This window comes from Nomascus leucogenys, chromosome X (assembly GCF_006542625.1).
Source record: "Nomascus leucogenys isolate Asia chromosome X, Asia_NLE_v1, whole genome shotgun sequence".
Taxonomy (NCBI): Eukaryota; Metazoa; Chordata; class Mammalia; order Primates; family Hylobatidae; genus Nomascus; species Nomascus leucogenys.
In genome coordinates, this window is record NC_044406.1 from 13,363,523 (window position 1) to 13,391,061 (window position 27,539).

General features: G+C 36.8%; 2 protein-coding genes across 3 annotated transcripts in view; one reads left to right on the top strand and one right to left on the bottom strand.

The window, feature by feature from the left end:
* Nucleotides 1-7,353, bottom strand: part of FANCB (FA complementation group B) — a 30,073-nt gene extending 22,720 nt beyond the window's left edge. The window contains exons 1-2 of the mRNA XM_003261065.3: nucleotides 7,270-7,353; nucleotides 3,192-3,312 (exon numbers count right to left, since the gene is read on the bottom strand). The gene's annotated coding sequence lies outside the window, so the exon portion shown is untranslated. The remainder of the gene's footprint in view (nucleotides 1-3,191; nucleotides 3,313-7,269) is intronic.
* A 349-nt stretch (nucleotides 7,354-7,702) lies between these two features.
* The window catches only part of MOSPD2 (motile sperm domain containing 2), a 48,772-nt gene continuing 28,935 nt past the window's right edge, over nucleotides 7,703-27,539 (top strand). For both annotated transcript variants that reach the window (XM_003261067.3, XM_030807385.1), the window contains exons 1-3: nucleotides 7,703-7,821; nucleotides 7,973-8,042; nucleotides 27,265-27,420. In XM_003261067.3, coding sequence (XP_003261115.1) covers nucleotides 7,813-7,821; nucleotides 7,973-8,042; nucleotides 27,265-27,420 — 235 coding nt within the window. In that variant the 5' untranslated portion in view covers nucleotides 7,703-7,812. The remainder of the gene's footprint in view (nucleotides 7,822-7,972; nucleotides 8,043-27,264; nucleotides 27,421-27,539) is intronic.

Here is a 27,539-nt window from a genome sequence, read left to right on the forward strand (position 1 = left end):
AATATCATACTTATAAAAAAATCCTAAATATTATTTCTGTAGACGCTTTAAAAAAGTTTGCTAAGAATACAAATAACCATATCAAAAAAGATAACTGAATGTGTTAACGGCATATATTTAAAGCTTTAGATGCTCTATTAAAAGTGACTTCAGATATTTATTCTGGCTCAGAAAATTGCTTAAGGGCTATACTTCTCTGTTTCAAACCTAACAACTCTAATGTGGTTTCCCACGCTCTGCCTTAGCCCCTTTAGAATGACAATTCAATTAGTGGTTTACTTGTCTTGCAACTCACTCTCCCCAAATACGTTGATTTTCAGTTATACTTCTCCCACAGCCCAGGCAATTGGGCTTCTGCTTTCTAGAGACAGGAGCCTATACAGGCTCTAAGACAAAAAAGAAACCCCAGGAATAAAAATAGGAGATGCTGTAACAAGGCTTTAAAAAATCTCCATAGGATTAATAAAAATAAATCTTAGTTTACAAAGGCAATGCATTTGTATGCATTTGTATGACCCAACAAAGTCACTATTCTTATTCAAATTAGGAAAAAATAGAGGATTAACATAATTTATTATAATGAACACAAGAATTAAATAATATCAATCATTCAAGCTTATTATATGGCAGGTACAATACATGCATTATTTAATTCTAATAACTATTGTCTTAAAATAAGTACCCTTATTATTCCACCTTTTAAGCAAGAAAGCCTTATTTTACAGAAGATAAGAAAATTTTCCAAGGTTACAACACTAATCCACAGTTAACAGAAATCAGCAATGGTGCTAGTTTGGAAAAGGGGCCTTCTGACTCCGGAGTCTACACTTTTAACTACCACTCTGCCCTGGCATGCATTCCCTTATTCTGAACAAACTCATTGTAAGAAAGGCAACTTGAGAGAATTAGTAAAATAAAGGACAAAAGAATATCCTCAATATTGAACACATGTATAAAAAAAGTTGTTGATATCTCATTATTCAGTCTTCTATATACTGCATACAAGAAATCCTAGCCAAAGCAATTAGGCAAGAGAAAGAAAGGACATCCAAATTGGAAAGGAGAATGTAAAACTGTCCTTGTTTGCAGATGCCATAATCTTATACAGAGAAAACCCTAAAGACTCCACCAAAAAACTGTTAGAACTAATAAATTCAGTAAAGTCATAGGATACAAAATCAACATACAAAAATCAGCAGCATTTCTATTTGCTAAAAAGTGAACTATCTGAAAAAGAAATCAAGAAAACAATTCAATTTACAAAAGCTACAAAAAAAAATAGATAACTAGAAATAAAGTTAACCAAAAAGGTCAACGATCTCTACAATGAAAACTATAATATACTGATGAAAAAAATTAAGATGACACAAACTAATGGAAAGATCCCATGCTCATGGATTGGTAGAATTAATACTGTTAAAATGGCCATACTACCCAAAGCAATCTATAGACTTAGTGCAATGTCTAGCAAAATATCAATGACATTCTTCACAGAAATAGAAAAAACAATCCTGAAATTCATATGGGACCACAAAAGACCCCTAATAGCCAAAGCAATACTGAGCAAAAAGAACGAACCTAAAAGCATCATACTACCTGACTTCAAAATATACTACAAAGCTACAGTAACTGAAACAGCACGGTACTGACATAAAAACAGACACATGGACAAACGGACCACAATGGAGAGGCATAAATAAATTCATGCACCAACAACCAACTAATTTTTGAAAAAGGTGCCAAGAACCACACATTGGGGAAAGGACAGTCTGTTCAATAAATGGTGGTGCTGGGAAACTGGATATCCACATGCAGAGACCAGACTCCTACCTCTCACCATATAAAAAATCAACTCAAAATGGATTAAAGGCTTAAATGTAAACCTGAAATTATTACACTACCAGAACAAAACATAGGGGAAACATTTTATGACATTGGGCTGGGCAAGGATTTTTTAAATAAGATCTCAAAAGCACAGTCAACAAAAGCAAAAAGAGACAAATGAGATTACATCAAATTGAAAAGCTTTTGCACAGCCAAAAAAAAAAGTAAAGAGACAACCTACAAAATATAAGAAAACATTTGCAAACTATACATCTGACAGGGGATTAATATCAGAATATATAAAGAACAGCAATATCCCAATTTTTTAAATGGACAAAATAACTTAATAGACATATCTCGAAAGAAGACACACAAATGGTCAAAAGGTATACAAAAAAAAATGCTCAATATCACTAATCATCAGGGAGACACAAATCAAAACCACAATGAGATACCACCTAATTCCAGTTTGAATGGCTATTATTAAAAAGACAAAGGATAACAAAGGTTGGCAAGCACATGGAGAAAAAGGAACACTTACACACTGCTGGTAGGAATGTAAATTAGTATAGCCGCTATGGAAAACAGTATGGAAGTTCCTCAAAAAACTAAAAATAGTACTACTATATGATCCAGAATTCCACTACTGGGTCTATATCCAAAGGAATGAAATCAATGTCAAAGAGATGTCTGCACCCCCATGTTTATTCAGCACTATTTACAATAGCCAAAATATGGAATCAACCCAAGCCAACAATGAATCAATGGATTAAAAAATTTGGTGTATACACCAATTTTTGGTGCATAGCGTGGAATACTATTAATACAGCCACAAAATTAAATGAAATCCTGTCATTTGTAACAACATGGATGGACTTGGAAGACATCATGTTAAGTGAAATAAGCCAATCACAAAAAGACAAATACCGCATGATCTCACTAATATCTGGAATCTAAAATTTTTTTAAAAAGAGTTGCTATCATAGAAGCAGCAAGTAGAATACTGGTTATCAGAGACTGGGGAAAGGAGAGAGGATGGGAGGATGGGGAGGGGTTGCTCAAAGGGTACAAAGCTACAATTAGATAGGAGGAATATGTTCTAGTGTCCTATTGCACAATAGGGTAAAGATAGTTAACACTAAGGTGTAATTTATTACTTATTACAAAATAACTAGATGTTTTTGAATGTTCTTAACAGGAAGAAAGGATACATTCATGAGGGAAGGATACACTAAATACCCTGACTTGACCATTATACGATATATATATATATGTATCAAAACATCAAATTGTACTCTCTAGATACATACAATTACAATGTGTCAATAAAAACAGGTAAATAGGAAAAAAGGAAGTCATTGGCTTACTGGTTTGTTGTTAGGCAATTAACAGAAAGATCTGGGACAACAGGCATCACAGAGTAGTTTCAGCTTCATCAGCAAAGAAGATAGGGTAGGTAAATCAAAGGTGTGGCTTTTACTTATGAAACTATGGTTTAGAGAAAATAAATATATTAGTTATATTCCATCAAAATGTATGAATAATAATGTATTTACCAAAGGTCCCATGTCAGGTTTCCTAGATTTCTAGAAAGGAAAAGCATGAAAATTACACATTCTGAGGTAAAGCTCTAAGAATTCATCATCTTTTACTACCTATTCAAAGTTTTTCAGATTTCTTAATATCAAAAACAAAAAACACCTCTGTACGAATTTTATTATTTTAATGTTAAATATCACAACTAATGTTTAATCAGTACAATGCTCTGGTTCACTTACCAATAACTTAAGTGTGATAGGAGTAAGGAAAATCTGATTATAAAATGGTCAGAATTTATGAAAGTTAGGCTCCTTACATTTTGTTCTTTAAATGTCATCAAGTTCCCTAAGTTAAAAACATCTATCTTCCAACTCTGTTCCAGTTGCCACTACTATAGTTCAGGCTGTGATCTCTCAGGCTTGAGGTAAAAGCTTCTTAGTTAGTCTTTCTTAATCTAATCTCTCTTCCCTCCAATATATCAACTCATTTATGCTATTTAATACATCAGTTAATTGTTCTAAAACACACACTTGATCCTGTCACTGTCCACCCCCTAATCCAAAAGCTTACATGCTCCTTGCCTTTCTCAATAGACCTGTGATTCTTGAATTACTACCTGGAAAAATAGATGCTAAACACTGTGTATTGAACATATGAATGGTGTAGAGAAAAAAAGCTTGCAAATCATTGCTATGAAGCTTAGCATGGCATTCAAAACTCTGTTGTATAATCCTAATTCAACCTGCTTTCAATACAATCTCCAGGCAAAAAGCAAACTTATTCTCATGAACTTAAACTGATCTAAAAACATAAATGACTATTTACGACTACTGAGTGAAAAGTTTTTGCAAGACTTATTGAATTTACATATATGTGCATATCCACTGTATTTTATACTGATGCAACATGTTTTGAATCTCGTTTGTTTTTAATGTTTGCTATTTATTATATCTAAGTAATACTTAATCATTAAAATTTAATTCATTGCTAAAATGAATTTTAACTTTTTTCCCAGCTTTATTGGGGTGTAACTGCTAAGACAGTAGATATTAAGTATTGCTGCTGCAACATCTATTTTTAAAGTTCTTGGCATGTGTTCATAAAACCTGCAGGCCATGAAATAACTGGCATTTTTTTAAAAAATAGAAACATATCTGGAAACAAATCAAACTAAGGTTCAATTTAGAGGTTCTTAGTCCAATTATAAGCAAACCCTATTTAAACCCTGCTTATCAGGGCCCCAGGTTTACTATTCTAGCCAATGGGCTATTTGACTTTTTACTTATTAACATTATAACAGTGGCTCCAGAAGATACAGAAGAAGTAACTAGGAGTGGCGGTGCGGGGCAGGGTGGCGGTGCGGGGCAGGGTGGCGGGGCGGGGTGTGGAAACCAGAAAGTAGATTATTTATAAAATACTACATAATTAATTTGAGCTTTTCCTGTTCTATATTACCATACATCAAAGTTGACTGTATCTATTTTATATATAAAATTAAAACAGATGTGTGTGTATACTAGAAAAATGATAATATATACAAGCATATGCTAACATAAAAATAGTAGGCTGGCAATAAAATTATCATCCTCATCTACTCTTTACTGCCCGCCTCTTAATAAACATGTTGTTCATTCTCTTTAAGTGCTCATAAATCATTTTGGCCCTATAAATGTGACAATTCTTTAAATAAACTATCAGTTTGGTTCCAGATTATCCTAGAAGAGCAGATGACATCCAAAAAGTCTAAGAAACCATACTAACTGTGACCAAGAGAAAGTATCCTTGGGAAAAAAGTAGAATTAAGACACCCAACTAAAATGGCACCTAATAATACTGAACATAATTTTATGAAGATAATAATGATAGACGTTGTTTTTCCAAGACATATGACATTGTTAACCAAAGTAAATTAACTTTCCTACAAAATAGGGCCACTGTTAAAAGTTTTTTTCTCCCTACAAAAGTTATTTATTGGGGCCTATACAGAATTGATCTCACCTTTTTCAACATTATCTAATATACCTGAAATGTGAGTAAATGTGAGAGAATCGTTATCAACTAAATTAGAGAATTTGGGAAGATTACATTAAAGAAGATTTTTATGTCATATTAAGGACTTCTAAATTTCTCATATAAGTAATGATAACCCACTGAAAGACTTCAAAAACAGAAATCACAGGACTGTACTCTTGAGTTATAAAGATCGTGGTGACAGTGTTAAAGATGTGAGTGAGATCAGACTGGAAAAAGAGCTAACAATTAGAAGAAAATTATGAGTACTTAAATAAAAGGGAGAGATGACGCTGAAGGTAACTTGGCAGTCAACTGAAATGCATATACCCAGTAGTTTCATTTGTAGATATAAACCCAGAGACATAATCCCACATATGAATGCATTGCTCTAGAATGCTCACTGTGCTGATATTTGCAATATAAAAAAGTAAAAACCTCAATGAACACCAATAGGGGAATGAGTATAGATGGAGTATCAAACAAGAGTTAAAAGGAATGAATTAGAGCTATCTATCTATATATGCGTGTGTATATATATATATATATATAAAATCATAGTTAAATTTCAAAAATAAAATGAATTAAAAATTAAGTTGCAGACAAATGTACACTGCAGTATATTATTTATGTAAATTAAAACAAAACAGCATTATATATGTTCTATTTACCTACAATGGCTACCTACATTCCCTGAGTGCTTTCTCAAGAAATAGTGCCATGTACTATTTTTTTTTTTTTCCTGAAGAAACAGTGCCAGGTACTGCTCTAAGCACTTTGGATTAACTCGTTTCTTCCTCACAACATCCTTATGACATAGGCACTGTTACTATCCCATTTTATAGATGGAGAAACTGAGGCATGGAGTTTCAGGATCTTCTCAAAGGCTTCCAGATAAGAAGTTACAGAGCCAGGATTCAAACCCAGGCAGTATGATCCAAAATAAAAAATGTAAAACTGTAAACATTTCATGCCAAATTCTGAATGATTGTTGATTCTGGACAAGGAAGTGTCCAGGATAGGTGAGTAGAGGTAGGAGACTTTAGTTATATCTGAAATATCTTTTAAGGATGTAGTCAAACAACGTTTAAACAATGTGTTCATTTTTTCCCATAAAAAATGTAAATATATTTAAAAGTCTAGGACAAAAGATGCTAACATGCCATTCTGTCATGGATGACTACGGTTGATGGAAATATGGGGGACTATTCTTTCAACTTGTTTGTAGTTTTCAGTATCTTTCAACTTTAAAAAAGGCAATATTGTATGCGCAACTATTTTCTTTCCATTGTTTTTAACTGACGAACAAAATTTGTTCCAGTCCCTTTAAATCTAAATCTTTCTCAACCTTGACACTATTGACATTTTGCGCTGGATAACTGTTGTGAATTTTCATGTACACTGGAGGATGTTTGGCAGCATCCCTGGTCTCTATCCACTAGTAGCAAGTAAGCATCTCTTTTGCCCCCGGCCCCCAGCAGTGGCGACTAAAAATGTCTCCAGAGGTTGCCAAAGGTCCCCTGGGTGGTAAAACCGCCCCCCCCACACACACACACCCCCACCCCCCGGCTCAACACAACTACCTTAATTAATAAGCCGAAACACGCTTTTATCATTTAACTTAATATAATTATTTGAGATTAAAGATTTCAGAGATATTTTGCTCATTAAGCATCTCACACTCCAAGTTGGAAGGATACTGAAGGGATGAAAAAAAGCTTTAAGCGAATGCAGCAGTTAAAATCCAATTATCATTCAAAGGAATGACAGACCCAGGTCTCGGGATGCCCGCTTCCTTCCCTCTTTCCCGCAATGCGGGGACAAGGGGAGGAAATCCAGTCCCATCGCCCCCTCTGCGAAGTCCCGGGAAGGGAAGACTCGCCAGCCCCATCCTACCTCAACGCAGCGGCAACATACCGGAGGCCCCACGCGGATACAGTAGCCATCCGCTCCAAACCTCCCGCCAGCGCGCTGCATCCTGGGAGGCCGGGCGGAGGCTGCGTTGAACGCAGAGGAGGCGGAGCCTAGAAGCCAGCCAGGAGACGGTTGCCAAGGGAGGCTGAGGAGGCGGGGCCCTGGGGAGTGTTGTGAAAGCAGAGAGCCGGCGAGCTCTCTAGGGCGGAGCTCCGCGGGGGAAGTGCCGGCGATCTCGCGGCTGGCGGGGGCGGGACCGCAGTGCGGGGGATGTCGCGGGGCGAGGCCCGACGAGAATCGAATGGGACCTAGGCTGAGGGCCTGGTCCCGCCTCCAGACCCAGGCGTCCGCATTGGATTGGGCGGTGCGGCGGCGCTTCTGTCTGCCTTCCGTGTCACGCGACCGCTTCCCCCTCCCACCCTTCTCTGTCTACCTCTGGGCGGGACTGCCGGGTGATGAGATACTCGGTCGGCGACGGTAGAACGGGCGACGGCGACAACCGCAATCACATCCACGACCGTGATCATGGCCGAGGTGAGGAGCCTATTGCACCGCCGCTGGCCCCCCGGACCCGGAAGCCGCCTCTGAGGCCCGGGGACCGAGCGCCCGTGTGCAGGTGGGCTGGGTTGAGGGTAAGCGGGTTGATGCAAGTAGTATCTAAGGTCCCGTCGTGTCTCCCATCCAGAATCACGCCCAGAATAAAGCCAAGCTCATCTCTGAAACCCGGCGGAGGTTCGAAGCTGAGTATGTGACAGGTGGGTACTCTGTTCCGGGTGTTAAGGAAGGTGTGCAGTGAGCATCCCCAACTTTGCTGGAGTGTTTGTGAGTGTATTTGTGGGAGGTGTTAGGGACCCTTTCGACCCTCACAGGAATGATGCTGGGCACGTCTCAAAGGTTTTCCTCTCCATGACAAGCCGTGTGCACTGCTTCAAATGGTCAAGTGGTGTGTCCCATGCTCCCTTTAAAGGGTTAATGTAAGTTGGAAATCGGTTAAGTTTTTAGCATGCCCTCGTGTTTATGGAACTTGCAGGATACTTGTTAGGCCCACAACACGAGTGACATTGTCCAGTCCACGGTTCCACTGCTGGCCTTTCACCAGCAACACTAGAGAAAATGTACCTGGAAACTGCCATAATACTATTGATGTGTACTTAATTGGGTATACAAATTCCTTGGATATTTTGTTTGATTTGGCTTTCATACAACCCGCATGCTACCCACAGAATAGGCCCTCCAATGCTGGAACAAGTTCTTATCCCAAACTGTATCTTGCAAAGTACCTATGAGTCCAGAATTGATTTATAGGTTGAACATTCTGTGTCCAGATGTCACAGATACTTGAGTTGTCAGGTACTTAACTGAATATTTAATACTTGTACAGTAAGTTTGTAAAACATACAGAATAACTTATTGTAAATATGGAATTAAATAAGGATTTATATGTTGCCTACCTTAAGATTGATTATAATCCTGACCCTGCCACTAAATAGCTTACTTGTCTATTCTGAGCCCGTTTTCATATCTGTGAAGTGCAAATAATAAAATTAGTAGGATTAATTTTTTTAAAAAAAACATATATCAAACCATCTAGCATGTCTTAACATATAGTAGACTCTCAGTGAATATTTTGCCTCAGTTGTCATTTTGGTTACTGTGAAAGGAGTTAAGCTTCTACATCTTGACTAGTACTCAGCAGAGGTTCCCTGCAACTTTAAACCATCCTAGATTATACATTAGTTGATGACATAGAACAAATATGGAAATCGGTTTCAAATACTTGTCAGCAAATCTTTTCATACCTCCTTGCCAATTTTCTTCACACCCCAAACTTTGTTCCAGAGAATTGCAAAAGCACTTGATTCACTTTTCACCCAGAGTTCCCATTTCTAATAATATAGCTGGTTCCAATAAAGAGATCCTTCTTCAATTGCTTTCTACAGAAATGTCACTATTATAGCTGTTAATACATGGTTTATAATATTTTAAGAAGTAACTCAGAATTCGACCTAATGAGCTAGTAACACCCCAATAGTCATTTATTTATGCCCAAGGGAGGAAGCAGAATACAGGCAGAAATTAGGCAATAAACAAGATCTTAAAGGTCATCTTGGGGTAACCTCCTCATTTTTAAAATGAAGAAAGTGAGGTCTAGAGAGATTAAGAGATTTGCTCAAAATCTCTGATGTTATTGGCTAGGCCAGGACTAGTGCTCATGTCTTCTGATTTTCACTACAGTAATCTTTTGGCAATACCATGATGTCAAGTTAGATCATGTCACTCTCCAGCTTGAAACCCTTCAGTGCCTTTCCAACTGCGTTTAGAATAAAATCCCAATTCTTTTATGGTGGCCTATAATTCAAGGCCATGTGTGATCTGGCTCTTGCCAGCCCCCCACCCCCCATCCTCATCTGTTACTACTCTGCTTGCTTAGTGCAGATTTGACCACCATTCAAAGTAAGATACGTGTTATATGTTGCAACCCAGGACAAACATGTGCACACTCACATAACTGAAGCAAAATTTCGTTAAAGAATACTTCTGAAAACATGTGACTCTCGATGTATTTTTTCTATTTGACTTCCTTTTAAAAAATGCAATTACCCACAAACTTAACATCACAATTTAAAATGTGACCCCCAGTTTGAAAAACCATGACTAGCCACACTGCCTTGTGTTCCTCAAACAGAATGAGGCTGTTTCCGTTTCGGACTTTTCCACTTCTCTTTGCCTGGGAAGATTTTACCCAGGTATTGCGCATGGCTTGGTCCTTTTTTCTCTTCAGTGTTTAAGTGTATCCGAGAGGCCTTCACTGATTATTAAATGTCTCCGTCTTGTTTATTTTCTCTGCTTTACAGCCCTTATCGTAATCTGTAATTATCTTGTTCATTGGTTTGTGTGTTTTTCATTTCCTCCAGTAGAATATACATGGGTTCTGTAGCAGCCTGTAGACATTGAGAGCAGAGGCCTTGTGTGTCTTACTCACCTCTGTTTGCCCAGCACAGTTATCAATATACACTTACTGAATGAATATAGCAATACTTAAATATATACGTAAGAAGATTGGTCCAATTGTAAAGATTTGCATGGAAAAAGAAAATAGAAGCCTTTGAAGACCTTCTTACCTTAAGGTTTCAGTCGTTTCCTGGAATATGACAACAGATAAAGGGAGAATTGGAAAGTGATAATAAAAGGGGTGTTTTTTTTTGTTTTTTTTTTAATTTGCCTGTGTTTTCCCCTTAGAATTTGCTTTTAGAAATTAACTCACCTGTGTTTAGAACATCCACTTTCCTTCTTTTTCTTTCACCCTTTCTATTGTCATTAACAATATTGTTTCAGAAGAGGCTTAAGGCAGACTTAAGCAAAGTTGATGTTTTTCCTAAAGGAAAATATTTATTTTCTGCAAGTGTGTCACTTCAAGCACAAACTGTATTCCAGAAATGCTTTTGGAGGTAGGTTCTTAGGAATCCCAAGCAGATTTTTGTGTCCATAGAAACTAAGTTACCATTATGTATAGATTTTTAGCTGGCAAAAAGAATGAAATATTACCACCTAATTATGGTACTTTTTTCCTTATTGTTTCTGAGAAATTCCATGCTGAGTCTCAAATGAGAAACATTTCCCATTCTTTCTTCCTCTTTCTCATGCCCAAGGAATGAGACCAATCTCTTGTGACAATAATTTATTAAGTTCCTTAAGTACTCATTATATGCCTAATTCTGGGAAGCAGTGTATCTATTAGAGAAAGAGCGGAGGAAGGGTAGAGCCCCTTCTCAAACTACTACAACCTAGTAGAGGCATTAAAACAGAGATAGTTATTAAAATTAAGGCAAATTGTATTAAGAGTAATGGTGCTGAAATATTTTCTGTAAAAGTCAAAGAGAGAAATAACATCTGGCTGGGGTGACTAGTTTAGCACAGAGTTAGAAAAAAATTCATTAAAAAGGGGATGTTTCTCACGAACTTTGGAAGATGGTAGAACTCAGCCAGGTAGAGAAGGTGATCCAGGCAGGTTGAATAGTCTGAACTGAGGCATTGAGGTCAAAAGGCATGGGGCATGTTCGGAAGCAATAGGAAGTCTACTTTGATAACCTTAAGCAGGGTAAGCACACATGGCTAAATACAGTGGGAATACAGTGTAGAGAGCCTTGGGCACCAAAGTGATGTGTTTGTACTTTAGTTAATATGGAGAGCCATTGAGAGGTTTGTGTGTTTTGTAATTAGGTTTGTTGTCTGGCTTTACAAGTATATGAATTCATTTAAATTAATTTGGGTCATACCAAAAATATCTGAAGAAACCCCCATAAACTCACCATTCAGAGATAGGTGTCATAACAGTGGATACATTGTTTACAGTCTTTTTTTTTTTTTTTTTTTTTTGAGACGGAGTTTCGCTCCTGTTGCCCAGGCTGGAGTGCAATGGCATGATCTTGGCTCACGCAACCTCTGCCTCCTGGGTTCAAGTGATTGTCCTACCTCAGCCTCCTGAGTAGCTAGGATTACAGGCATGTGCCACCATGCCCAGCTAATTTTGTATTTTTAGTACAGATGGGGTTTCTCCATGTTGGTCAGGCTAGTCTCAAACTCCTGACCTCAGGTGATCGCCTGCCTCAGCCTCCCAAAGTGCTGGGATTACAGGCGTGAGCCACCATGCCCGGCCTACAGTCTTTTTTCTATACACTTAAGAAAACAAAGTTAGAAGACTATTCTGGCCTAGGCGTGGTGGCTCATGCCTGTAATCCCAGCACTTTGGGAGGCCGAGGCAGGTGGATTATGAGGTCAGGAGATAGAGACCATCTTGGCGAACACGGTGAAACCCCATCTCTACTAAAAATACAAAAAAAAAAAAAACATTAGCCGGGTGTGGTGGCGGGCGCCTGTAGTCCCAGCTACTCAGGAGGCTGAGGCAGGAGAATGGTGTGAACCCAGGAGGTGGAGCTTGCAGTGAGCTGAGATCGCACCTGCACTCCAGCCTGGGTGACAGAGTGAGACTCCATCTCAAAAAATATATATATATATTCTGTATATAATTTTCTGTGTTATACATTTTTATTGACATGATTTTCTCTGTATTTATGAAGTAAGCAACATTGTATATTGCCATTTAATATTTGGTTCTATAAATAAAAGATAGTTTTCTTATCTTTTGTCTTAGAGAGTCCCTTTATGGACATTTAGATTCTTTCCAGTTTCATTTAATACAGTTTTTTGTGCAGTAGTTCAGATTATTTCCTTAAGATTCATGTTCAGAAATTGAATTATTGGTTTTAAGAGTGTTTATCTTTTTCAGGCCCTTGCTCATACGTGCTAAACTTCCTCCATGGAAGTTGCACCAACATTCATTCTTGCCGGCTTGTAGGAGAGTGTTAGTCTTACCACACCCTTACTCATATTTAGTGTTGTTATTTCTTAACTGATGGTTGTTTTAGTTTGCTTTTGATTGCTAATAAGGGTAAATTATTTTCATGCATTTACATCCATTTGTAGTTTAAACTTTTTTTATTAGTATGACTTTTAATATTGTCCTGGGCTTTTCTTGTTTATGTCACTTTTACTTTTTTTCAGTTTTTGAATATATTCGAAATTACCCATTCCTTTGTGGTTTCTTCTATGGCTATTAAGTTAATAGGTTGGTGCGAAAGTAATTGCAGTTTTTGCCATTAAAAGTGACTTTCTAGTCTTTTAATTTTTGTTTTGTTTTGGTTTACTATTTTTTTCTTCTTTTTTTTATTATACTTTAAGTTCTAGGGTATATGTGCACAATGTGCAGGTTTGTTACATATGTATACATGCGCCATGTTGGTGTGCCAACGGTTTACTATTTTTTAATTTTTAGTTTTGGAATTCTGTTTATGTACAAAATGTATAAAACGTGAATAAAATAAACACTCATGTGCTCGCTACTCAGCCGAAGAACTAGAGCCTCCGAGTACCTTTAGAAGCCTCCTGCATATCCCCATGCCTGCTATTCAGGGAACAGTTACTTTTTCTGCATTTGGTGTTACTCATTCTCTTACTTCTCATTAGATTTACAACCTATGACATATTCCTCACCAGTACTTCATTAGGTTTTGCCTCTTTTTGAACTTTATATTAAAGCTGAATATATTTTTTCATGATTTGCGTCTGTTGCTCAAAATTCAGTTATATTGTCAGATATGACTAATTTATTCCTTTTTATGGCTGTATAGTAGTTCATAGAATAAATATACCAATGAATGGGTTTGGGGTTGTTTCTAGGTTTTTGTATCATGTACAGTATAGCTATGAACATCCTTATACATGTCTGGTGCACACGTGCAAGAATTTCTCTTGGGCAGTGGTTCTCAAAGTTGGTTCAAGAACTGGGGTTCCTTGAGACGTTGCAAGGAGTTTGAGAGGTTAAAACTATTTTCATAATACTAAACTACCATTTTCCTTTTTCACCTTCATCCTCTCACAAGCATATGGTGGCATTTTCCAGAGGCTGGGTGGCATGTGATGATGACATTGTTCTGATGGCTGATAGACTGTGTGGTTTATGTTCTCATGTCTAATTCTTTTTCTCAATTTTCATACCTAATACAGTAACTAGCAATAAATATAACCCATATCAACAAAGAAGCTTTCGGGAGGTCCGCAATTATTTTTAAGAGTGTAAAAGGTGTCCTAAGACCAAAACGTTTGAGAACTGCTGCTCTAGGGTTTGTTTCCACCAGTAAAATGGGAAGGTGGTAGAATAGGCACATTGTTTCACATTCAACTTTAGTAGGTAATGCTGAACTGTTTCCCAAAGTGATTGTACCAGTTTTCATTTTAACCAGCAGTATTTGGGCATCCTTGTTTTTCTACATCCTAAAAATAGGCACTGTAACTTAAAAAAAAAAATTGCCCTTCTGATGGGCATGTTGGGAGATCTCATTGTGGTTTTAATGTCTTTGAATACCAGTGAGATTGAGCTTTTTTTTTTTCATACCTTTATGGGACCTTTGGTTTCTGCTTCTGTGAAAATTACTCCTTCCAACTCTTCTTGGCCCTTATTTCTTCCATGTAAACTTTAGAATCAGCTTATCATGTTTCCGCAAAACAACAAAAACCACTTTTGTTGGGATTTCAGTGGTATTATGTTAAATCAGAATATAATTTCATGGAAGTTGACATTATCATGGTTGAGTCTTTTTATCCAAGAACCTGGTATATATTTGTATCTGCTAAAGTCTTCCTTATTGAAAGATTTATCATTTTCCTTATAGTGGTTAACACAATCTTTTGTTATATTTCTTCCCAAATACTGTATGTGTTTTATTTTTGTTGTTGTTATTTAAATGGTATGTCTTAATATATATTTTCTAAATGATGGTTGCTCGTTTATGGGAAATATATATGACTTTTTTCCATTAATATTGAATTTACTCTTATAAATTCTGATAATTTACCTGGGATTTTTTTATGTACATAATAACCACCTTGAAATATTGATTGTTTTCTTTCTAACTTTCCAATTCTTAAATCTTTCAATGCTTTTCCTTTACTACATTGGCTGGAACTTTTAGAACACTGTTGAATAGAACCAGTGATAATAGCCTACTTATCTTATTCCTGATGATAGAAAGATAGCTCTGAACATGTCACCATTAAGTATGATCTTTGTATATACCCTTTATCAAAGTGAAGACATTTTCTTCCACTTTTGGTTTGCTAGTTTGTGTTTTTTGTTTGTTTTGTTTAGTTCCCATCATGATTGATGATTGAGTTTTACCAAATGCAGTTTCATCTTTTGCACACATTTATTGTATTTGATGACATTTTCATTTGGTTTTTCTCCTTTACTGTGTTAATATGGTAGATTACATTGATAAGGTTTTTAAAATAAATTGCTAAATTCAGTTTACTAATAGTTTAAGAATTTTACATTTGTATTCTTGAATTGGCCTATAATTTTCCTTTCTAGTGTTTTTCTTGTGCAATATTGACATCAAGATTATCTAAGCTTCAGAGTGAGTGTTCCCTCTTTTCTATTCCCTATAAGATATGTTCATTGCTTAGCACAACCTGATTCCCCAAACTCACCACTCCCCTAATTTATTATTGTTGTTTTATATATCAGTGTTTGTTTACTTACCATATATTTACTACTATTTTGATTTACCCTTTCTTCCTGAGTTTCAGATCTTGTATCCTGGGTCATTATTGTTTCATCTGAAGTATAACCTTTAGATTTCTCCTGGTGGGATCTGTTGGTAGTAAACTTTCTTGGTCTTGAAAATACCTTTATTTTGTCCTTTTTTTTTTGAAACAGAGTCTCGCTGTCGCCCAGGCTGGAGTGCAGTGGTGCGATCTCCGCTCACTGCAGGCTCCGCCCCCCAGGGTTCACACCATTCTCCTGCCTCAGCCTCCCGCGTAGCTGGGACTACAGGCGCCCGCCACCTCGCCCGGCTAATTTTTTCTATTTTTAGTAGAGACGGGGTTTCACCGTGTCAGCCAGGATGGTCTCGATCTCCTGACCTCGTGATCTGCCCACCTCGGCCTCCCAAAGTGCTGGGATTACAGGCGTGAGCCACCGCGCCTGGCCACTTTTTTTTTTTTAATTAAGCAATTAGCTTTGAGGAATGCCTTCATTTTGTTAGGCTGAAGGAGACAAAGTGGTTAGAGAAATAGGAGAACCAGGAAACTTTATTATTGTAGATAACAAAAAAAAGGAGAATTTCAAGGACAGGAAGATAAGCAGTAAATGGAAGAAACTCCTGTAGGGTAAAGGGAACATATATAACAGGGATTGTCCTTATTGATTACTCTTTCTTGAAAGGAAAATGACATTTAAAATGTAACTATACTACTGGAGAGTTTGCCTACGTGTCTAGACTATGAACCACTCAGGGACCAGCTCAGGCTCCACTCATCTTTGCATCTGCAATACCTGGCTCTTTTAGGCTAGCATGTGGCAAGTGATCAGAGATTAGTGCTCATAGGTAATGAGTTATTATTTCCAAGTGAGGAAGCCTTTAAAAGATAGATAAATAAACAGACACACTTGGATTTGCTTAAATTCTGCTCCATCATTAACATTCTCAAGATCAACCTTTTTAAAGTTGTCATCATCAGAATAAGAGGAAAAGATCTTAAGAGGTTATCAGATGAATGGATAAAGAAAATGTGGTATATATGCAACCATAAAAAAGGATGAGTTCATGTCCTTTGTCGGGACATAGATGAAGCTGGAAACCATCATTCTCAGTAAACTATCGCAAGGACAAAAAACCAAACACCACATGTTCTCACTCATAGGTGGGAATTGAACAATGAGAACACTTGGACACAGGGTGGGGAACATCACACACCAGGGCCTGGTGTGGGGTGGGGGGAGGGGGGAGGGATAGCATTAGGAGATATACCTAATGTAAATGACGAGTTAATGGGTGCAGCATAATAAAAAAAAAAGAAAGAAAATGTGGTATATATATATACAGTGGAATACTATTCAGCCTTTTAAAAAGAAGGAAAGCCGATCATTTGTAGCAATTTGGGTGAACTTGGAGGACATGTTAAGTGAAATAAGTGAAATAAACCAGGCCCAGAAAGACAAATACCACATGATCTCACATAAATGTTAATGTTTTAGATTTTTAACGTTGAACTCATGCAAGTAGTGAATAGAATGTCAGTTACCAGGGGCTGGAGGGGTGAGGGTTGAGGCAGGAGATTCAAGAGATATGAGTCAAAGGAAACAAAATTTCAGTCAGACAGGAGGAATAAGTTCCAGAGATACATTGTACAACATGGAGACTATAGTAAGTACAATGTACTGCATACTTGAAAATTGCTGAGAGTGTAGATTTTAAGTGTTCTCAGTACAAAAATAAGTATGTGAAGTAATGCATGTCAGTTAGCTTGATTTTGCTATTCCACAATATATAAACATCATGTTGTATACTGTAAATATAATTTTTGTCAATTAAATTAATTTTTTAAAAAGTTACCAATTTTTGTCCTTATTACGTATCTAAAAATATCAAGACTGCCTTGGAAAATATCAGATTGTAACTTCACATTGGAGACCAAATTTGGTAAACCTATTTATTTTTTAATGTTTCTTTTCAGTAATGACTTTTTGCAATGCCTGGCAAATATTCTTTGTTTTCTTTTTTTTTTTTACTCATCTCTTTAAGTTGTTTATACCTATTCTTCATATATCCTCATTCTGAATCGTTAGGGAAATGTGCAGCTCTAAAGAGTCTGTTACTAGGTGCTGGGCACGGTGACTCACGCCTGGAATCCCAGCACTTTGGGAGGCCAAGGCGGGTGGATCACAAGGTCAGAAGTTCAAGACCAGCCTGGCGAAGATGGTGAAACCCCGTCTCTACTAAAAATACAAAAATTAGCCGGTCGTGGTGGCGGGTGCCTGTAATCCCAGCTACCCGGGAGGCTGAGGCAGAGAATTGCTTGAACCCGGGAGGCAGAGGTTGCAGTGAGCCGAGATCGTGCCACTGAACTCCAGCCTGGGCAACAGAGTGAGACTCCATCTCAAAAAAAAAAAGAGTCTGTTACTAGAATACTGTCATTTCTAAGATGTCAGTTTGTTTTTAGTCATTGTCATTTGGAAAGCTTACATGAGAGGAGTGGTCTGTTTACCAAATCTACTGTGTGCTCTTGATAGTAGTACTCTATCATATGAATGTTTTTCATTACTGAAAATTTACCCTCTAACAAGAATTTTGGTTTGATAAGATCTCTAGTAGATTGAGTAGTGCTCACAGAAATTCCTAAAGGATTTTTTCTTCCTGCAGCCATTTTGCAAGGAATAGGAGGACAAAAATTTGCTACATTTCAATCAAAACTAGTTTAAGCTGAATTTGTAGTGACTATAAAGATTTGGCATATATGTGTAGAATTTTCTTTGATATTAGATAGTAGTACTTACAAGCTGGGCCATGATTTGCAGAAGCTTTTCTTTACCCATTATACTGCTATATATTCACAACTGACAAAGGACATTCATAGACTATTTTAAAGTTTTTCTACAAGTACTTACTCTATACCCAGATCATTGGAGGAAGAAAACAGATAAAAATGTGTAGGGAAAAATAAAAGGCATGAGAAACCCAATATTCATTTAATCAAACTTCCAGAAGGAAAAAAAAAGAGTGCTATTAGAAGAAATAATAATTGACAGTTACCCAGCATTTATAAAAGATATCAAATCCTCAGATTAAAGAACCATAAGAAAATCTGAGCATCATAGAGAAAAAGAAATTAATCTCAACGCTTATTTTAGTGAAACCAAAAAACACCGAGGACAGAGAAAATCTAACAACCCAAAGAGAAATGACACATTATCCACAAAGAAACAAAAATCAGACCGATACTTGATTTCTCATCAGTAACAGTATTGCCAGGAAACAGTGAAATAATTTTCTGAAAGTGCTGAGGGAAATAACTGCTCACTTAGAACATTTATTCAAAAGTGAAGGTAAAACTTTTTAGGCATACAAAGATTGACCATTGCTGAAAAAAAAAAAAAAACTACTACTCGTCTACTTCACTAGTAAGTAAATAGTACACCAAAGGAAGCAGAGGGATGCAAGAAGTAATGAAAAGCAGAGAAATGGGTAGGCAAATTAGTAAATAAAAAATCTAACTGTGGATAATAAGAAAAAACAGAAATAATAATGAGTAGAAGAAATGGAGGTAAAGTATTACAAGGAACTTTCAGAATGAGGATAGAGATACTAACTGCAGATTTTGTTGTTTTCAGTGTGAATACTTAAAATAAGCATAATCATTGAAAGACAGAAATAAAATGTTTGACTTCCACACCAGTGGAGGAATGAAAAGGGGAATGGAGGAAAAGTCCTCTCCAGGAAGAAGCAGAAAAGGAGAAAAAAAGCAGCATGGTTACCAGAAAACACAGAGGAAGACAGCAGAAATAATCCCAACTTTATCAATAGTTACTACAAATATAAACTGATTTCTACATATTAGATATCAGATTAGATTTTTAAAGATCTTAACTGCATGCAGTCTAAAAGAGACTAACCTAAAATAAATTAATCCTAGAAAGGTTGAAAATAGATGGAAAAAGATATACAAAACAAATATTAACCGAAAGTAATGTTGTTTCAGCAGTACTTTAGGTAAAATGTTACTTAGGGTGAAAGACATTAATACATATAAAAAGGGATACTATTTGTGATATAAGGAACCGTAAAAGGGTATAACACCTAGGAACTAACAACATAAAAAACTACCTAACCATATAACCTTGAAATACTCAAAGCAAAAAGCACCCAGAATCATAAGAGGAACTCAAGAAATCTACAAACATGTTGAAGGATTTTAACAACCCTCTTTCATAAATAGAACTAGCAGGCAAGAAATATTTAAGATTTAGAAGATTGTAACACTACAATAAGCAAATTTGATTAGAGATATATATGTGTGTGTATGTGTATGAGTATATAGACTCTCCTGCCCAACTAGTAGAGAATATATACTTTTTGAATATATATTTGTACTTTCAGAGCTTTTGCAAACATTCACCACATACTAAGTCATAAAAGGGGTCTCAGAAAATTCCAAAGAAGCTACATCATACAGACCATGCCCATACATTATTAAACAACTACATCAGAAGTCACATGTACTTAAAAACATGTCATATGATAGGAAACTAGAATAACACACCTCTAAATAACCCATGGATTACCAACTTCTCAGCAATGTGTTCTGTTAAATAACCTATGGGTTAAAGAGGACATCACAATGGAAATTCCAGAGTACTTAAAGTTAAGTGTATCTTCTAAAAACCTACAGCAAATGTCATGTTTAATTGGGGAACTTTAAAATAATTCCTATAAAGTCAGGAAAAAGACAATGATTTCTGCTATTATTTCAATAACTCTACATTATATAGGATAACTTAGTTATGAATGTGGCAGGAAAATATGAGGTGTAAAGTTTGCCAATCTTGCCATAGGCTTATGATGACAACACAAAATCCTCTAAACTGCCTAATCTAGCAAAGAAACATAAGGCTTTTATGGGAAGATCAAGGGTAACTTCAGCTTTATCTATGACATTCTAGTCCTTTTATTAAAAAAAAACAAGCAAATAACTTAATATTTGTTAATTTTGGGTTACAGCTACATAAATATTTGTTAACATTATTTTCTATTCTATAATTTTTTAACTTTTCAAAAGGGAAGGAAATAAAACAGTTTATTAGTGAAGTTCTGGGTCCTCAATGAACTCAAGATCTACTAGGGGATAGACTTGTACATGGCTAATCATTCAGTAATAAAGATTTAGCATGTACTTGCTGGGTGTTGGGCAGAGTTGGAGGGAGCAGGGTGTGACTTTTCAAAGTCCCTGACCTCATGGAGCTTAGTAGAGGAGACAGCATCAGTCCCACTCCTCTCATGTCATCCCCTATTTGAGGAGCTCCTCTCAAAATGACTGACTCTTACTATTATCCTATTAGTTTTGATGAAATTGGCTTTACATTCTCCCATTTGACCAAAATGAGCCAAGCGAATGGTTATAGATAGTGTGCTTATGCCAAGACCTTGAGGCAGAATCTGTAATATACAGGAATAGACCAAGGTCCATTATATCTAATTAACCTGGATAACTGGCTGGTGACTGATGAGGACCTGGAGAACAGTTTTGAAAGTTTAGCTTTGCTTGTTCAAGTGTACTAAGGAATCCAGCTCTTGAAGGATAAGAACTAAAGCAGAAAGCACCTCCCCTTTTTACAATAGACCAGAGATCAGCAAAGTCCTGTTTTTGTATGACCCTTGAGCCAAGCCTTTTAAAGGGTTGTTAACACACACACACACACACACACACACACGAGAGAGAGAGAGAGAGAGAGAGAGAGAGAGAGAAATCAGCAACAGAGAATATAATAAGAATATAATATGGCCCTCAGAGTCTTAGATATTTGCCATCTGGGCCTATACAGAATAAGTTTGCCAACTCCTGCAGTAGAACAACAGTTCTCAAAGTGTGGTCCCTGACCAGCAGCATCAGCAGTATGTAGGAACTGGTTACAAATACCAATTGTCAGATCCCACCCAGAATTAGACAGTCTAGGGGTGGGGCCCAGTAATCCCAGTTTTAATAAGCCTTCCTAATCATTCTGATACATGCTGAAGTTGAAGAATCACTGCTATAGACCAATGGCTTAATCCCATTATAAAAGATTACCTGTCTCTCAGTCTCACCAGTTTCACAAGAAAGTGGAGATTCAGAATAGGTTGTGGCCAACCAGCAGAGAATAATCTTGAAGGAATATTTTGTTCCTTTGTCTTGATCACACCCATTACTGACATTTACGCAGTCCAACTAATAGAAATAGTCCATCCAACACAAATGCTCTCTTAATGCCCCAGAAGGACTTTTGGTGGATCTATGCTCAGAGTCATGGAGAAATAAGAGATCCTAAGATGTTTTAAACTACTATAATGATCTAGAGTTATATGTTTCCTGCTTTGGAACATTAACTGTTCTCTAGTTTTCATTATTAGAATACTTTTATATTTTTTCAACCTTTATCTGAAATTTAGGCACATTTGTAATAACAATATACTTCCAAGATTTTCCTTACTGGTTAACTAATAGGTAAATTTGAATTTAGTCTTCTTTTCATAGTTAGCATTCTATCGTATGTTGATGGAAATTCATTTGTATAGTGTTTAAGTTTTTCAGTGTTCTTGATCTTTCTGAGACTGCAGGTAGACAAACCTCATTTTCATTTTACAGAGAAGAATAGAAAGCCTAGAGTGACTTGCTTAGCTTCACTATACATAGTGGCATGGGTCTTCCAATTCCATCATTCTACCCTATATCCTGAATGTGGCCAGAAATTTTCTCACATTGTTAGCCTTAAAACACAGTTTCTGACCTGTTGGTAACATCACTGGCCAACAAATGCAAGAGAAAAAAAGAAAAGTTAATAATAAAGTTTGCTATTTTACAAGTAAGAACTATAGTTTCTTTATCTTACAACATAATTTTTAAAAAAATTTTTTTTATTTAAAAAATTGTGTGTGAGAGAGAAACAGTGAGTGAGAGAGAACACACACATGCATGTGTATGGAGAGACATGAAAAGCTGAGACAGGTCATCTTTACCTTGGAACATTTAATACTATGTGTTCCTAGAGACATATCACCATTGTCATGTATCTTTAGTTCTTTCTCTGCCAAATTATGGACTTTACAATTTATTTGGTGCTAAGACACTTGTATAAATAGAAGAACAATTTACAGAGCAAAATTCATATTAGAACAGATAAATAGTAGAAAGGGCCAATGAACCATAGGGTGCTGATAGTTCATTAAGAAGGTTTCTTCATGAAGGATTGGCTGAAATTAGCTATTTTAAAGAAATACAGAGATGAGGCTTAAAAATCTACCACTTGGAATTAATGTTGTTTTTGATGTGGTTTTCACTGGTATTATGAGACAAGGTATCATTCGTGTATGAGGACAAGTATTGGGAGAATATATATATATATACATACACACACACACACATACACACACATCTTTTTATAAAACTGAACCCTTCTGATATGGTTTGGCTCTCTCCCCACCCAAATCTCATCTTGAATTATAACTCCCACAATTCCCATGTGTTGTGGGAGAAACTGGTGGGAGGTGATTGAATTATGGGGGCAGGTCTTTCCTGCGCTGTTCTCATGATAGGGAATGAGTCTCACAAGATCTGGTGGTTTTAAAAATGGGAGTTTCCCTCCACAACCTCTCTCTTTGCTTGCCACCATCCATGTAAGACATGACTTGCTCCTCCTTGCCTTCTGCCATGATTGTGAGGCGTCCCTAGCCATGTGGAACTGTAAGTCCATTAAACCTCTTTTTCTTTCCAGTCTCAGGTATGTCTTTATCAGCAGCCGTTATGAAAACAGACTAGCCGAGTAAATATATATATCTATCCTATTAATTCTGTCCCTCTAGAGAACCCTGAATAATACACCTTCTCACCCTCATCTCTACACTTTAATTGCTGATAGGTAAAGTTTCTCAAAAAAAGTCCTAGGGGTGTGTGTGTGTGTTTGTGTGCACACATGTGTGTTTTTATATCTTTAGATAACCTTTTGGGTGTACATCTTTAGCATCTTTCTGTAACATCTTGTCTTAGTCCATTTTGTGATGCTGTAACAAAATACCTGAAATTTCATCAGTGTTAGTCCGTTTGTCTTGCTATAAAGGAATATCTGAGGCTGAGTGATTTATAAAAACAGAATAGGGTAATTTATAAAGAACAGAAATTTATTTTCTCAGTTTTGGAGGCTGGAAGTCTCCGATCAAGGTGCCAGTACTTGGTGTCTAGTAAGGGCCTTCTTGCTGTGTCCTCCTGTGACAGCAAGTGGAAGGACAAGAGGAGGACGCTGCCACATGAAGCCTCTTTTGTAAGGGCCTTAATGCCATTCATGAGGGAGGAACCGTCATGGCCTAATCACCTCTTAAAGGCCCTACTCTTAATCCTGTCACATTGGCAACACCTGAATTTAGGAGAGGCTTGCTTCAAACCATAGCATATCTGAACTTACCCAAGGACTGGTTTTCTGAAATTTCTAATCATTTGAGGGCTCAGTTGTTTGAGGGCTTTGTGTGAAAGCAGCAAATTGTGTTGATATAAACACAATTATTTATCACCCTTGGCCTTGTGCTTCCAGGCAATGTTTTCTTACCTTCAATGCTCAGTTTATTCTGTTTCTTTCTCTGCCTCTTCTTTCTTTACCTCCCTCACCTTTCTTTTCTCTGTGTCTCATTCTGTTTCTCCTCCTCTCTTCCCCCTCAACCCTCTCCTCTATCCCGTTGTCGTCTGTCCTCTTCTACCTCTACTTTTCTCCTGCCTCTCTCCCCCAACCCCCGTGTGCCTAGCTGTCAAATCTTTGTCTTCTCTTTTCTTTCCCCCACTCTGATTTCATTTCTATTTGTCTAAGGGTAAATGGTCAACAACTAGCATGTTATATGTAAGAACATTAATAAAAATCATTTTAATATAAATGGGGATTTCTGATTTCAAAGATCAACATTGCTGAAAGCTATCAAAGAGCTGTGGGCTTTAAATTTCTTAGTAATGGGCATTCATTTGTTTATGGTATTCCTAGTGATGGTACTAGCAATGGTGGTAAAAATGACAACAACAATAGTGTTTTATTCTTCTTAATATGGCTAATATTTACTGAGTTTTTACCACTTGCCATATATTGTTCTAAGTAATTGGTTTTTAGAATATATCTGGGGACCCTAGGGGATGCGCAAGACTTTCAGAAAGCTGTGAGGTCAAAACTATTTTCATAATAATGCTAAGATATCATTTGCCTTTTTCACTTTCTTTACATTTGCACTGATTACACAGAAGCAATGGTGTGTAATCAGTACTGGCTGCTTCGCCCAAATCAAGGCAGGTTGTCATTGTAGTCCTCATTGTCAGCACTCTTAGTTTAAAAAAAAAAAAAAAGACAATTTTATTTTAGAATGTCCCTGATAAAACAGTAAGTTGTATTAAGTTTTGACCCTTGAGTACATGTCCTTTCAATGTTCTGTGTGACAAAATCGGGAAGTATGCATAAAACACTTTGCATGCTAAGTATGTTTGAGTTGCCAGCTGAATTAGTCACCTGTTTCATAGGCCACCCTTTTTACTTGAAAAAAATTTTTAAAAATATGCTTTGAATACTGATGAACTTTCAAATAGCAGAGCTAAACAACAATCTCTAAGATTACCTATCACAGAACCACTCATTTTATAGATTAGAAATAAATACAACCCAGATATTAAAAGCCATATCCAAAGCAACACTCTTACAAATGCATGATTTATGACCTCTTCTTATATTTTATAGTGCTTTAAATTTCCACTAAATTTAGTGCTTTAAATATATAAAATTAGTGCTTTAAATAAATACTTTTTCATCCGATCCTCACACAGCATTGTGAGTATATAAAACAGCTTAAAGATAAGGAACTTGAGACTCAAAGAAGACAATTCTCTGAATGCATTCTATATTTTCCTGGCCTTTCAGCTATTATCTCTGAGGGCCTGAAATAAAGCAGTGCAAATCAAGAAGAGATAGAATCCATAAAACCTGGCAACTAACTAGATGTAGAAGAAAAGGAAATGAAGGAGCCAGGGAATTTCCTGAAGTTGTTTTGCTTTGTTTTGTTTTGTTTTGTTTTTTGTATGAACCTTAGGAGGGTATGACTAACTGAGAAAAAAATGAGAAGGAATAGATTCCATCAGCAGATGTTTATGGAAGGTCTCTTCATTGGTACTACTGTAATCTGCTTTGGAGGATGCTTAGATGTATAGACTATCTGTCTCTACTGCCTATTTGGGAAATATGTCTTCCGGGCTAGTAACTCTATTTCAAGGTAAAAGTGGTAAGCACCTTAAGAAAAACTTAGTTCAAGTCCCATAAAAGTAATTGCTTTTGCACCAACCTAATACTTCTGGACTCAGGGAAAATTTTATGGAAAAGGGAGCATTTGAAAGGAGACTTGCAGAATGGAAGCATTTGGATGTGCAGAGACAAGGAAAGTTCAGTTACAGAATAATAGAGCAGGGCAAGGAAGGAGGAATGTCTGCTATGCAAGTTAGTGGGAATATAGTGTGTGTGTGAGCAATTGATGAGAAATTATTATTATTAGAAATAATTATTCCAAGAAATTATTGAAAATGTGTTGGCCAGAGTCTGAAAATAGTAAATACCATAATATGGCATACATGATCAGTTTTCCATAGGTACTTAGTTAATTTTTTTTTACTGTTTTTTATTGTTGTTGTTTTTTCTTTTTTTGTCTTTATTTTTGTATTTAATTTTTATTTATTTATTTTTTAGACAGAGTCTCACTCTGTCACCCAGGCTGGAGTGCAGTGGCATAATCTCAGCTCACTGCAACCTCCACCTCCCAGGTTCAAGCGATTCTCTTGCCTCAGCCACCTGGGTAGCTGGGACTACAGGGTGCGCCACCATGTCCAGCTAATTTTTGTATTTTTAGTAGAGACGGGGTTTCTGCATGTTGCCCAGGCTGGTCTCAAATCCCTGACCTCAGATGATCCGCCCGCCTCAGCCTCCCAAAGTGTTGGGATTACAGGCATGAGCCACCACACCTGGCCTACTTAATTTTTTTTTTAATGACACTTGCCAAACAAATGTCTTTTTAAAGTACAGCTTAGTTATTTCTTTACATATGAAATTTCTTCATTTTTCATTGACTTAAGAATTTCAAGTTCAGATAACATAATTAATCTTCCCAGATGTTGGTGTATAGTTTTAGAGAGGGCTGTACCAAATATTTTACTCTGGTGTAATTTTTAACATCTGTAGTGGCTTACTTAAACCTGCAGTCTTTAGATAACTGTATTCTCCTCACACTTGGAAATTCCATCAGTCTTAGTCCATTTGTGTTGCTATAAAGGAATACCTGAGGCTGAGTGATTTATAAAGAAAAGAGGTTTATTTGGCCCATGGTTCTGCAGGCTATACAAGAAGTATGGTGTCAGTATCTGCTTCTGGTCAGGACCTCAGGAAGATTCCACTCATGATGTAAGATGAAGGAAAGCAGGCATCACATGGTGAGAGAGAAAAGGCAAGAGAGAAAGGAGGAGGTGCCAGGCTCTTTTCAACAATCAGTTCGTGCAGGAACTAAGAGCAAGAATTCAGTCGTCATGAGAATGACACCAAACCACTCTTGAGGGGTCCTCCCCATGACCCAAACACCTCCCACCAGGCCCCACCTCCAACACTGGGCATCAGATTTCAACAAGAGACTTGGGGGAACTAAGCAAACCATATCAAAACAATAGCACCATCAATTTTTTAAATGGCACTTTTATCTGAACTACATCCCTGAGTCTATCCTCAAATAGCTTAACTTTGTCTTCAAAGCCTTTCTTCTCCTTTGCCATTAGTGGTCATTTTTCACTGCAGAATTAATCTGACTTGGATGTTTATTACTGTTTTTTCCCTAGATAAGTCAGATAAATATGATGCACGTGATGTTGAAAGGCTACAACAAGATGATAACTGGGTTGAAAGTTACTTATCTTGGAGACATAATATTGTAGATGAAACACTGAAGATGCTCGATGAGAGTTTTCAGTGGAGGAAAGAAATTTCTGTCAATGGTAAGCTGTTCAATTTAACCTTGACTGTAATATATCCTGTATAAATGGTATTGTTTTACATTTATCTAATCATGTATTTGCACATATTCCTAGCAGTCATGATAAACACCAGAATATAA